The sequence below is a fragment of the Pediculus humanus genome, genomic scaffold (genome assembly GCF_000006295.1).
Source record: "Pediculus humanus corporis 1103172107718 genomic scaffold, whole genome shotgun sequence".
In the NCBI taxonomy this organism is placed as follows: domain Eukaryota; kingdom Metazoa; phylum Arthropoda; class Insecta; order Psocodea; family Pediculidae; genus Pediculus; species Pediculus humanus.
In genome coordinates this window covers 57831-71633 of record NW_002987322.1, presented here as the reverse complement: position 1 = coordinate 71633, position 13803 = coordinate 57831, and the positions used below count along the sequence as shown (strand labels likewise).

Below are 13803 nucleotides of genomic sequence, written 5' to 3'. Positions count from 1 at the left end.
AAAAAAAATTTTAATTTTTTAATATTAAAATGTAATTTTTAACTTACTTGGTTCCTCGTTTATTTTTTTCTTTTTTATACAAGGCTTTATTTTTTTCTTCTCCTGGCCTTGTATTGGAGAAATTTTTTCTTTTTCACTATCACCACTGGAATCTGTTTGCCTTTCATTTGGCTCCTTTACATTTTCATTATTAACTTTATCAATTCCTGTAATGGCTTTCTGTTAAAAAAAAAATAAAATACAAATTAATAACAAACAATACAAAATTTTACAACAAATTTTAAAAAAGTAATTATTAAAATAAATAGTTACATTTATAAAATAGGGGTAATTTATGAAAAGAAAAAAAAAAAAAAAAAAAAAAAAAAAAAGTGATTGATAAAGATTTACAAAACACCCAAGTTGAAAAAATCAAAATATTTCAAGTTGTCAACTTGGAAAATTTTTCGATAATTTAAACAATTTTAATTACATCCGAATAAACTTTTCATATTCGATTATTGCAATTTTGAAAATTTCAATTTTTTAAAAGCTTAAAAAAATAAATGATTGAAAAATACAACAAAATTTAAATACCGCCTCATTCTGTGATGAAGTGAAATTTCCCATTAAACAGACGATCAATTATCATTACTACTACTATTATTTAATATTTAATTTTTAATCTCATAATTTACATTTTATAAAACCTATACAATTACAAAAAAAAAATAAAAACTAAAAAAAAAAAAAAAAAAAAAAAAAACAAAGCAAAGACTAGAACGATTTACATCAAGAATGAAATCAATCGGGTTAACCCTAATTGGTTTCACTTGTAACTATCACATTTTCAAGTATGTTTACCATATGTTAAAAATAAAATTACAAAATGGACACAGTGATGCCAACACAATTTTTTAAATGAATATATTTGTCAAGCACTTTTAGTTACTTGCTTCACCACAATATCATAAGCGCCACCATCGCCACTCACCATTTTATTTAAAATTTAAACTACTTATTTATTTTTAATTTTTCTTTTTTTTAACTTTTGATTAAACACTATAAAAATGTATAAAATTTTAAGTAGTTTAACTTTTAAATTTAAAAAATAAAATAATAATAATAATAATAAAAATTAAAACTTACGTTTCCTTTCATTTTTTTCGCATTGAAAATTGATTGAGATTTGACATTTTCCGGTAGCTTTCTTCGACACCTAATACATTTGTTAAAATCCAAAGATTGTATTCCGCAAAATGGACAAATCGCCATGTAACCCGATATGAATCGAGGTTCCTAAAAAAAATTACAATGGATTTTAAATATACATTAATTTGTATTTGAAAATAAATAAAAACTTTTTCTTTTTTTCCTTTGCTATTTGTCAGATTTAATATTTCTACTAACCTCTTTAGATGGCGACGGTGATGATGATGATGATGATATTGAGGAAGTTCGATTTGTTTGAAAGTTCGTATTAGAATTATCTATACTTAAAACTTGGGGTCTCACAATTTCCTGAACGTTGGGTATGACAATTTTCGAAGTAGTGAATTCTAGTTGATTTCGTGGAACACTTATGGTTGATATATGTTGTGATGAATTCTGACGAATGCCAGTCAATGCATTGGTAGATGTTTCCCTAAAACACATAAAGAAACGTATATTGAATATAGAAATTTAATCCAATTTATTATTAATTACGTTTAAAAAATTAATTTACCCGGTTGATGTAATGCACGTTAATTGTCCCATGTTCGACGTCTTGGGAACAGAAGTTATTTGATTGTTACAAACGGAAACTTTTGCCACGTGATCTATTTTAGAAACATCAACTACTTGTTCAACGGCGATCGAGGTTGGAGTGGTGATGGATACACCGGCCTTAAAATCGTCAAACAGAAAGTATACAGAATCAGTAATTTTAATTTCTAACATTCAAAAATTCGACAAAAAATGTTCAATTACTACCTGCTGTAAAATTTGCCCCAAAAGAATATTTTGTTGAGAGCCAGGAATTTTGATTAATTTTTTTTCGCCGTTTAAAAGTAAAACTAACATTCTGCATTCTTCGACATTTTCAACATTTTTTTGACTAGGTTGATTTCCTGACGCCACCGTGTAAATAGTTTGAGAGGGTCCCGAAATAAATGACGAAGACCTAATAAAAAATTGTAAAATGTTTTTTGTTTATTATTCCTGATAATTAAATTGTAAAATAATAATCTCTTTCGATTTCATTACCTTGCTTCCGTTCCGCAAACGGTAATTTCTTCTTTTAAAACTTTATTTCCACATCGTATAATTTTATTTTTAGGATCAATATCATCGCTAGTGGATCGGGGAGGAGAAGTTTGCACTCCTTTTCCTCTGGATACGTACTGTTGTCCGCTATGAAAGAAAAATTTAATAAATTTACAAAAAGAAAAATTTCCAAAAAAAATATTATTTAATAAGGTATCTTACATTCCAGGCGCACTAATATTTTGAATATCACGTCCGTTACGATCAGTTTTCTTAAAAGAAGTATGAATTTGAGATGTTTGAATATGAGATGAAGTTTCAGACGACTGATAATTACTAGTTAATTTTTCTTGTAACGTACTACTCATTTCTTTTTCGTTTTGTATTAAAACTAAATCTACAATTAATAATAATAATAATAATAATAAGGCAAAAATAATATATTTTAATACATTTGTCAAGGAGAATAAAAACAGAAAGAAAAAAAAAAAAAAAAAAAAATTAAAAATTTACCCGTTTGTTGTTCCACTGTTTTGGCTTTTCCTACCGGGAATTTGTTGAACATTGTCGAAGGACCTTTTGCACTACTAACTTGTTCAATAATTCTTTTGGCACCTGATTGCTCTATGATACCTAATTTAACATGACCCACAGTTTGACTTCTTTCAACAAAAAACTTACCAGTTTGACTCTGTAAAACTAAAAAAGAAAAATTTACATATTTTAAAATTAAATAACATTAAGAATCTATTTTTGTAATATTAAAAAAATTATATTAAACCTGGTGCACAAATTTTTTCTTGGATGTTAAATTCCTTCATTCCTGGAGACTTGACATTATTAGGCTCGTGACCTGATTGGCCGATATTTCCTAAATTTTTCACTATGTGTTTGGGAGGCGAAGTAAAAGAATTTTCACTATTTGTTTGTATACTTTGAAAACTAAAAGATGATAAAAAATTTATGAGCATTCAAATTTTCAAACGTCGTATAATATTTTTAATTTCAAAAAAATTTTCACTTACCTGATTTTAGCTTGCGGTTGTCTAATAAAAACTGGATTATCTAATTTTTGAACAATAAAAACTGGAGTTGAGGTTGATTCCACTTCTTGCGAGACTTTCTTTCTGTATTGAGTTATTTTGGAAGTTATAGGAGATTGAGAAGACATTTCAAATCTTTGAGGAATAATTATTTGAGGCGATTGTTGAATAATTGTAGATATACCGGTTGGTTGACTGATTTTTTTCGTTTTACACTGTTGATTATTAATTTGAGTTGTAGTGGCCAATTGACATTGCTGTCCAACGGTTTCATTTCCAAGTAACTGATTGTTAAGATTAGCTAAAAAATATTTCAATAAGTTTACTTAAAAACAAAGAATTCATTAAAAAAAAGTTTTTTTTTTTCAATTTTGTATCTACAAAATATATTTTTACTATTACCGATTAGAAATTAAGATATTTTATAAAAATAAAACTAACCATTAGGAGGTGAGAATCCATCAATAACTGTAACTTGATTCAAGTATTGAACTTGTGGAATTATTTGATCACTGTTACTAATTTGTTGGGAAGTTCCAGTTTGCGAAGGTCTTCTGTTTCCTATTAATTGTTGAGTATAATTTTGAGAAGATTCTTTATCCTTATGAATTATTTGAGTTGTTGGAGAAGTAATAAGTGGTTTTTGAAGCTGATGTTTTTGAATGATAACTGGAGTTTGCTTATTTTGCTGATTTTGAACTAATTCAGGAATCGAATTAGCACTATTTATTAATTTATGTTCATGATTTTGAAACACCAAAATATTACCACCCTAAAAAAAATAAAAAATTATATTACAATACACAAGAGTTTTGTTATTAAAAAGGTGAATATTTATAAATTAAACAATTAAAGTTTAAAAAAAATACCATATCAACAGTTTGAATTGGCTGATGAATTTGAATCGGTTGATGTACAGGTTGAATTTGAGTAATGCAAGGTCTTTTTAATTGTTTCTTTTGATTATCATTTTTTTCAATGCATGTCAAAGCATGTTCAATAAATTGTGAGTTTTCTGCATTTTCAGACTACAAAAAAAAAGTTTAAAGATTTTTATAACACAAACATGCAAAGACTTACTTTATACATTTAAAATACACATAAAAAAAATGTATATTTTGGCATAAAAATTTAATTTATGTATGACTATTAAATAATTACAAAAATGTATTTAAAGTAATGGTTTTTAAATTAAATTATTATAAATAAAAATAATATTTTTTTACTTACCAAGTTTGATAATTTAGAATTTGGTTGAACTTGCTGAACTGTTTCGATGGATGAGTCATTTGCATCAATGTGTTGTATAACAAATCTTGTTGGTTGTTGAACAACATATTGACTTCTTGGTGAAATACACCTAAATCAATGATTTTAATTATTTTTCTCAGTAGATTAAATGTGTTTGTAGTTAAATTTATAAATAAAAATTTTTTATTTTTTAAATCAAACTTACTGCGATGAAGCTGCTGAACTTGGCGTTAATTGAATATTAGATTGATCCACAGTAGTAATTATTTGTTGACCCTAAAACATGTCATAGAAAAATTTATTAATTTTTCAAAAGCATTTTAAAGAGTAATATATAAATAAAAAAAGCTGAACTAACCTGTTCTTTATTTATTTGAGTAATTTGATTCTCCTGAACCATACATGGAATTCCTTCAACATTTTCAAACTGTAAATTTGGATAAAGATGATGTAATTCTTCTAGTGAAGTTACTTGATAATACTGAGCCATTTTAAGCTCTTACAAAATGAATTTTGTAATAGAATTAATAGTTAAATCCATGAAAAACAAATATCTAAAAAACAGTTTATAAAACATAAGATAAAAACATATTACTCCGATTTTCGATACTTAGATTTTAAGTGAAATAAGAAAGTATTTTGTTAAATTTATTTTCTAAAATTATTAAAATAATCACTGGCTTTTGTTTAAAAATTTGAGAAATCAGGGTATGAATTTTTATATAATAATTGTCAACCCAGCACATTGAAATTAATGAATACAATAAATGTATGAAATTAATAATAACTGTACGAACGAACGGGTATCCTTTTAATTATATTTTATATTTTGCACTTTCCACTTTACCTACGCATAAGACATAACTTAAATATAAAAATGAGGAATGGCTATGTAATGGCGGATTTAACCAACACAAAATGGCTGGTTAATCATTAATTTCTATTATTTAATAAATATAAAATTATTAGTTATGCCATAAGTGTTATTTTTTTATAAATTGCATTCGAAAATTTAATTCTTAATTATGTTTACAATTAACCATAACAACTGTAATAAATAAATGTAAACTATAAAAAAAAATTTTAAGCTTTTAAGGATCCTTTTAGCACGATGTTTACAGTATTGATGAATTCCTTTTTAGAGAATAAAAAACAAATTATATGTCATGTCATTTGAAGTATTTTATGTTAAATAAATAAAAAATAAATTTAATTACTTAATACAGCCAAACAGCAAAAATTAATAAGCATTATACAGAAAATAAGACTTTCAATAATTAATGCGAACTCTGTTAAAACTGAATAAAAGCAATAAGTACGCATGCGCAAAGTTTAAAACGTCAACGACTTAAACCAATAAAATAACTAATATCAAACATTTTTGTTACGATCAAAATCCGAAACCTTTTCCCGGGTGATTTCAAATTTTAGCCAAATTACACGTGTTTTTTGCACTTAATGACGTTTTTATAGGCCTAACAAAAATGTAAATAATTTGTACGTATATTCGGGTAATTCCACAATCGAATAATTATTTAATAAATAAATAAAATTTTCAATAATAATTTTTTTTTTCGTTCTATTTTATTGCGTGTGACTTTCTTTAAAAATTTCTCTTCTATGAAGTATGTTTTTAATATACGTAACACTAAGGGAAAAATTAAATTTTATAAATTAAATATGTAAAAGGAAATTTTCACCTTTTTTTTTAAAAAAATATAATTATACAGCCAAGAGAGTACGATTAAATGAATTTATGTGATTTTTTAATTTTTTAAAGACCTAAGGAAATTTTTTATATATTAAAAATACATAAATACTGGAATAAAATTTAAATAATTTAACAAAAATAAAAAATAAAAATTTAAACTAATGAGCAGAATGATTGTGTCCTTTAAATAGCCAAATAATGGCAAAAAAATTTTTATTACCAGAATTTAGAAATAAATTTTATTTTACAGTTTTATTTATTCAATTTAATTTTTTAAATTGTATTTTAAAAGAAGCCCAAAATTATTTTATAATAAAAAATTAGAATGATTAATTAATAAATTATTTCTAATAATTATAGTAGAATTTTGAATTGAAAGTTATATGTAAATTTGTACCCAAATATTTAGATTTACAATAAAATAAAAAATAAGGTAACTTTATTAATTAAAGTTAGGTGATTTATGGTTATTTTTTTTAATCAAGGCTGTATAAATTAATTAGGGACTTGAAAATTTATTAGAGGTAATTCTTGAATATTTAAAACAAGAATAAATAAAGTCGGTTTCTTTGTTAAAAGGCCTAATGGGAAACAAAATGCAATTTGTATTACTTTTACTTAATGGGATGGAAAAGTTTTCTAAAACGTGTGGCTTATTTACCCTATTCAGCGGTAAATCGCAGCAATTTTTGCTATTGTAAATAAATAAAACCCAGAAAGATGTTTGACAACTAAAGTAGTTATTTTGCAAGAAAATTTATTAAAATATTTCCTTTTGTTATTGGTACCTATTTAATTTTATTTTGATAAATAGGTTTTACTTTTTTTTTAAATTTTTTAAATATAATTATTTAATTTGTACCTTAAAATTAATTTTTAATTAAATAAATATTTAGTTGTTTATATTAATATTTGAGTTAGGCAATTCTTCGTAGATATCGATGCTAAAGTTTATTTATACACAAAAATAGTATATTTTAATTTGTTTTTATAAAAGATTTTAATTTTTGTATGATAAAAACTATGGACGTTACCGATGGCAGCAAAAGAAAAAGTGAAAATTTGGAAGTCACCGGAGTTTCGAGATCCGGAAGGGTTAGGAAAAAATCTAGTAAACTTGTTGATTTTGAATCTACTGATGAAGTAGACATTAGACAAAAAAGAAAACTTCAAAATGGTACATAAAGTGTCTTTTTGACTTTTCAAAAGGATTTTAATAACATTAAAAAAATTTTTACTTTTATCTATGTTTAGATCGAGGAGATCAGTCATCTGGTAGTAGATCAAAAAAAGTTCAAAAAACTACAAAAAACAAGCCTGAAGAAGAAGGACAATCATTTTCTGAAAATGTAAAAGAAAATGATGCAAATGGAAATCATCCAGGTACTTTCTATACCTATATATACCCATAATTAAACCAATCCTATAATGACAAATTTAAAAAAATTTTTGTAAGAATAAATAAATTAAAAATTATTTTGCTATTGTCAAACAATTATGTATACATGTATACTTTCTAATTTAGTTATTTTTATGAACTTTTTTTTGTATACGAATAATACAATTTAAAATTGTATGTTTGCCGTCAAGTATGGATATTTGAAATATTTTTAAGATTCAGATACAGATAGTGAGTTGGGTCAACCTCATATTGATGAAGAAGATGAAGAGTATGAAATGGGTGAGGATGATGATGAAGAAGAAGAAGAAGAGGAGGAGGATGAAGATGATGATTACAATGAAGGGCAGTTAGTTGTAGATGAAAAAACTCCAACTCAGTCACTTTACATGATGGAAAAATCTAAAAAAAAATTAGTAATAAAAGATGGAAAAGTAGTTGGAACCACAAAAACTCAAAGGAAAGATAAAGGAAAAGCAAGGTAAAGTTTGAAACTATATGAAAAATAGATAATTAAGCTTCTTTTTTTTTTTAAATTCCTTAATCTTTAAAGAAAAACTCGATTAATTTTTTTAATAAATACAGATTTACAGCATACATGATGTGGGCTAAAGAAATTAGACAAGAATTAAACAAACAATACCCAGACATGGATTTTACAACTATGGCTAGAAGACTTAGTGAGCTTTGGGGAACAGTTCCCAATTCTGAAAGAGAATTATGGAGAAGAAAAGCTAAAAGAGAGGCTGCAAAAAAACAAAAATGTAGTTATAAAATTTACCTTATTATGTTAATAATGATAACAATTAAAAGGTTACATTCAATATTTTATTTTACAGTAAAACAGGATGCTCCATTATTACCTAGTAGAAAATTTATAAATAAAAAGGGAGGACCTATTCAGCCACCATTGAACAATATCCCTGTTGCAAAACCAGTTGCCACATCTCCACCGGAAAATCAAGTTGTACGTATTTAAAGTTAAAATATTTCATTTGAAAAGTTTAAAGTAAAATAATATTGTACTAAAATTACTGAAAATAATTTTAGCAAATTAATCAAATTAAAAAACAACAAGAAGTTATCACAAGTCCAGGTTTATACAAAGTAACAGGTATTGCTCCAATAGATGTTGCTGCACATTTAAAATTATTAGGAGAATCATTATTTATTATAGGAGAAAGACTGCAGGTACTTTTAGACTTTTACAAAAAATTTTTTAAAGACATCAAAAATAGTTAATTTATAAAAATTGAATTTTAATTTCAGGAACATGAAGGGCAAATTGCTGTATCAGGTAGTTTGTCGGTTCTCCTAGATTCTTTGTTATGTGCAGTTGGTCCATTGCTTTGTCTGACTCAACAAGTTGAAGAAATGAAATCAAATAGTCAAGTCCTGTCAAAAATCCTTCAAAATGTCGCGTACATGATGCCTGGTTTAGGATAAACTTAGTGCTATGTAATACTTTTTGAATAATAAAATATTTATTAAATTTTTGTGTCTCTTTTTTTTTTGTTGGATTCATTTAAAAAATTATTTTAAGAATTCCTTAAATTTTCCTAATTACTACTGAGTACTTAATAAAGCTACTTTAGCTTGATTTATTTTTTATTTGACAAAAAATTGAGTTGAGTTTTACTTTATTTGTCATGAAGCCTAAATATTTTTAATATAAATACTTATATGGCTATTGCCTACAATTATTATTTTATGTTATACGAAAAAATTCAAATAAAATATTTTCCTAATTACTTTTCTTTTGCCCAAAGTAATAGTTACAATAATGTTTGAAAATAAAAATTAAAAAATAAAATCCTCATTAAACTATATATGAAGTTTAACATAAAAAATTATTGTTTCAATTCAACGGCATTCCATCAACAGTTGAAAAAAAAAAAAACCAATATGGAAGGCAAATTGTTTAACATGGGTACGTGTTCGTAAGTGAAGAAATTTTCAATTATAATTGAATATGTTTTTTTTCTTACTTATTTAAATTTTTTTTCTTATAAATTTACACTGTATTAAACACAAAAAATTTAATGTAATTAGTAGTAGTAGATATTTTTAGAAGGATATAATTTTATAAGTTGCCGAGTCAGTGTTGCTAATGACTGTTATTTAATGGAGCCCTCTTATTTAAATTATTTCAGCATGCATTTTTTTAAAACTAACTATTTGGTATTTAATCTAATTATTAATTATATTAATTTGTTAGCTAATTATAAAATTATAACATTTAAAACAAATGCAAATTTAATAATTTTATATGAATCTTTTAATTTTTTCAAAACTGGTTTTGTATTCTATACATTAAAATAATAATAATAAAAATATGCAATTTAAAATAATTATAATTATAAGTCCTTTTTAAAAATGTTTTCCGATATTTGTTAAATAACTTCAATTAATAAAAAAACATATAAATGACCAAAAATATTTACTACTCAGTAATCAATATTATATTGCAAATTAGGTGGTAAAATTAGACAACATTTTTTTACAGGGCAATTAACACCTGCAACTTTAAACAAATTGAAAGAAAACTTTTACCAAGATGACAAAAATATTCTAGCTCTAAATGCCTGTGCAAGGGTTGATCCACTTGAGGTAATTTAGTTATTTGTTTTGTTGCATTTATGTTGTTATTTATAAAGATATATTAACTAACTTTTAAAAATCAAATTATCAGGTTTGTACATCGAGAAGATGTTTGGAATTAACTCAACATGTTTACCAGTATAATTTAGAAGTTGAAGGAAAACCAATGACTAATCAAAAATCAACTGGTTGCTGTTGGATTTATGCTGCTTTGAATGTTATTAGAGTTCCTTTCATGAAACATTTTAATCTTGAAAAATTTGAGTTTAGTCAATCATACATATTTTTTTGGGATAAATTAGAAAAATGTAATTTTTGGTTGCACAATATTTTAAAAACAGCCAAAGCAGGTGAGCCTGTTGATGGTAGACTTGTATCTTATCTTTTACACGTAAGTAAGATTATTAACTATTACTAAATTTTAGTTGAAAGTTAAATAATTAAATAATTAATTTGTTTTAAAAAATATGAATATTTAAAAAATATTTAATGTTAAAATATATTATTATTTTTAGGAAATGGTTCCAGATGGAGGTCAATGGGATATGTTTGAAAATATTGTTAAAAAATATGGTCTCATCCCGAAAAAATGTTTTCCAGAAACATTTAGTTCAGAGTCGAGTAGTCGAATGAATGCAATATTAAATAGTGAAGTAAAGTTTCTGTTTTTTAAATAAATGGTAGAAGAGGTTGTTAGTAATAAAATATTAATAATTAAAAAATTATTTTACTACCTTTTACAGTTACGAAAATGTGCTAAAGAAATTAGAACAATGGTTGAAAATAAAGCTGATGATGCGGCATTAGAAGCTAAAATACTAGATCAAATGAGTAAAATTTATAAAATAATAGGAATTTGCCTTGGCATTCCTCCTGAAACTTTCACTTGGGAATATACTAATAAGTCAAAAGTAACACAAACAATCGGTCCATTGACTCCATTAGAATTTTACACAGTTCATGTCAAACCTTTATTTAATTTGGATGATAAGGTAAAATGGTGGTGGTGAAAGATTAAATGTTAACATTATTTGTTATTTTAGATTAAAACTTTAAAGCATTAATTTTAATTAAATCATGCATGTTTAAAAAAAAAAGTATACTTACAAATTTGATTGATTTTAGGTCTGCTTGGTAAATGATCCTCGGTCATTTAACCCATTTAATTCTGCTTTCACAGTTGAGTTTTTAGGAAATATGGTTGGAGGAAAATCTGTAGTCTACAACAATCAACCAGCTCATTTGTTAATGAAATTGGCTGGAGAATCTATTAAAAATAATGAGCCTGTTTGGTTTGGTTGCGAAGTAAGCAAAAGATTTTCCAACAAAGCTGGAATCGAAGATCTGTCTATGTAAGTTTTTGCTGTTAATAAAAAAAAGAATTATTTATAATGCATATAAACTATTTCAAAAATAAATAATTTAATTTTTTGTTGTAGCCATGATTACAAATTGGTTTTCGGAGTGGATCATTCTTTGGAATTGAAAAAGGATGAAAGAATGATTTATGGAGACAGTTGTATGACCCACGCCATGGTTTTTACTGGTGTTTCTTTTGATGTAAGTAAATAAAATTATAATCATAATTACTTGTATTGTGAATCTTAATTTTCATAAATAATTTTTAGGAGAATGATATGCCAACTAAATTTAAAGTTGAAAATAGTTGGGGAGAAGATAGAGGTAAAAAAGGATTTCTCATATTGACAGCCCCTTGGTTTAAAGAATTTGTTTTTGAGGTGGTCGTTGATAAAAAATACGTTGATGAATCAATAATGAAAGTTTTTGAACAGACACCTAAGGTTCTACCGCCATGGGACCCCATGGGTGCCGTAGCTTATTATTAATTTTTAATTTTAAACAAAGTTTTGTAATACTATACGCTATAAGAATATAACTTTTTAATAATTTACAAAATAATGAAATATTATTATTTTAAAGTATTTTAATTTTTTTTTTTTTTTTTGTATGGCTTAATAATTATTGTTTGCGACAAATTAATGTCGGTTTTTCTTTGTAAACCTGTTTTTTTTTATTAAGAATCTCATATATATATATATATATATATATATATATATATATATCGAATAAATCATTGTCTTATAATACTTTTTTATCATTATATATGAAAAAAAATTAAGATTTTAGTAAATATTTTATATATTTTTCCTTAACCAATTAAAACCTTTCAACCTTTTTTTTAAATTAATTAAATACCGGATTTTTTTAAAAAGTTATTAATCTGTATTTTCTCATTGTAATTATAAAAATTCAAATGTATTATTGATGCTTTTTTTTAAATCAAACACTTCTAAAAAAAAAGAGTAAAAAAAAAAAAACTAATAAGCACGATTTTGCCTTTGACGATTCCAATCCTGACCTGCCCTATTAAAATTTTGCCGATCTCGAAATCCTTGTGCACCCCTATTAAATACAGTTCCTATAAACAATAAAAAATTTAAATTAAATCAACAATCCAATTTAAATTTTGAGTGAATTTTATTATAAATCACCTTGTTTGGTTTCAAAAATTCTCTCGTTTGAATCGACCAAATTAATGACTTTATCACTTAATTGTAATGCTAACGATTGAAGTCTGCTAGGTTCGGAACGATGCATAACAACCGTGTGCGTTGGATCGTCTAACGAAGCCTATTTTTAAATAAAATTCAAATAAATTTTTTTTCTACTTATTTTACCATCATAATTGCAAAAGAGAAAAATATAGATAAAGATACCATCAATTCTTCATTTATAATCATTTTCGAAATAATGGAATGAACTACCGCACGATCTAAATCAAACATTTCTCCTAAAATTGGCATCGATATAGAATCGTAAACGTGTGAATAAGTAAAGAGGTACGTGCGCAAAGCTTCTTCTTGAATCAATCTTGTTAACATTTCTCGAACGTTGTCGGCTTGATGAAACAAATCCCAAACCTTAAAAATCACATTTTTTTTTTTTTAATTCGAGTAATAAATATTTTCTCAAATAATTAAAAATAGCAATAATAATAATAATAATAATAACCTTGGCATTCATTTTTGAATTGATTACAAAATTTTTGCAAGCTTTCCAATTTCCATTTCTCAATGCTTTCGAGGCAGCCACCACGTGCTCCCTCATGCTTTCAGGTGGTCCGGCTAAACTTTGCCTTTCGCTAGCCCGTAATTGTTGATAAAACGTTTTCGAAATCATACGACGACGTGCATCGAATTCATGCGCTAAAAAAAAATTTTTTTTAAACGAATTATTTACCGGATAAAATTTTTTTTTTTTTATATAACAGATAATTAGAGAGACTTCAACAAACCGGCCATGTAAGGTATTTCAATTAGCATAGCAGACACTAAATAAACGCACTCCAACAATTCTAAATTAATATGCATGTGAAACGGCATCTGCCTTTGTTTTTCTACTTTTTCCTGTTCTTTGCTTCTTTCGTTTTGACGTTGCGGTAATAATCCTTGAGCTAATAACTCTTTCATTTTTCCCGTCATCATTAAATCGAGTAAACAATTGTGGGCATCTTTTATGTTAGCATGTCTAAAAGCACACAAACCCAAATG

At 25.5% G+C, this 13803-nt stretch overlaps 4 protein-coding genes across 4 annotated transcripts in view; 2 read left to right on the top strand and 2 right to left on the bottom strand.

Annotated features, from left to right (window-relative positions):
• The window catches only part of Phum_PHUM316250 (sentrin/sumo-specific protease senp7, putative), a gene marked incomplete at both ends in the record, with an annotated part of 7792 nt that extends 2782 nt beyond the window's left edge, over positions 1 to 5010 (bottom strand). The window contains 15 exons of the mRNA XM_002427334.1: positions 48 to 219; positions 1129 to 1278; positions 1390 to 1624; positions 1724 to 1866; positions 1954 to 2143; positions 2227 to 2373; positions 2449 to 2623; positions 2740 to 2917; positions 3063 to 3168; positions 3252 to 3570; positions 3711 to 3957; positions 4148 to 4297; positions 4500 to 4629; positions 4726 to 4796; positions 4879 to 5010. Of these exons, the coding sequence (XP_002427379.1) occupies positions 48 to 219; positions 1129 to 1278; positions 1390 to 1624; positions 1724 to 1866; positions 1954 to 2143; positions 2227 to 2373; positions 2449 to 2623; positions 2740 to 2917; positions 3063 to 3168; positions 3252 to 3570; positions 3711 to 3957; positions 4148 to 4297; positions 4500 to 4629; positions 4726 to 4796; positions 4879 to 5010 (2545 nt within the window). The remainder of the gene's footprint in view (positions 1 to 47; positions 220 to 1128; positions 1279 to 1389; positions 1625 to 1723; positions 1867 to 1953; positions 2144 to 2226; positions 2374 to 2448; positions 2624 to 2739; positions 2918 to 3062; positions 3169 to 3251; positions 3571 to 3710; positions 3958 to 4147; positions 4298 to 4499; positions 4630 to 4725; positions 4797 to 4878) is intronic.
• Positions 5011 to 7254: 2244 nt separating this feature from the next.
• On the top strand, positions 7255 to 9076 carry Phum_PHUM316240 (uncharacterized protein; the record flags this gene model as incomplete). The annotated part of the gene is made up of 7 exons (XM_002427333.1): positions 7255 to 7408; positions 7486 to 7614; positions 7847 to 8111; positions 8216 to 8397; positions 8470 to 8597; positions 8681 to 8821; positions 8900 to 9076. 7 exons carry the CDS (start codon positions 7255 to 7257, stop codon positions 9074 to 9076), a joined length of 1176 nt encoding a protein of 391 aa, XP_002427378.1.
• A 237-nt stretch (positions 9077 to 9313) lies between these two features.
• On the top strand, positions 9314 to 12078 carry Phum_PHUM316230 (Bleomycin hydrolase, putative; the record flags this gene model as incomplete). Its single annotated transcript, XM_002427332.1, has 8 exons — positions 9314 to 9398; positions 10107 to 10240; positions 10323 to 10622; positions 10747 to 10884; positions 10975 to 11223; positions 11357 to 11583; positions 11671 to 11791; positions 11860 to 12078. 8 exons carry the CDS (start codon positions 9314 to 9316, stop codon positions 12076 to 12078), a joined length of 1473 nt encoding a protein of 490 aa, XP_002427377.1.
• A 492-nt stretch (positions 12079 to 12570) lies between these two features.
• Phum_PHUM316120 (uncharacterized protein) overlaps positions 12571 to 13803 on the bottom strand; it is a gene marked incomplete at both ends in the record, with an annotated part of 3656 nt that continues 2423 nt past the window's right edge. Inside the window, 5 exons of the mRNA XM_002427331.1 lie at positions 12571 to 12671; positions 12745 to 12883; positions 12970 to 13173; positions 13265 to 13458; positions 13548 to 13780. Coding sequence (XP_002427376.1) covers positions 12571 to 12671; positions 12745 to 12883; positions 12970 to 13173; positions 13265 to 13458; positions 13548 to 13780 — 871 coding nt within the window. The remainder of the gene's footprint in view (positions 12672 to 12744; positions 12884 to 12969; positions 13174 to 13264; positions 13459 to 13547; positions 13781 to 13803) is intronic.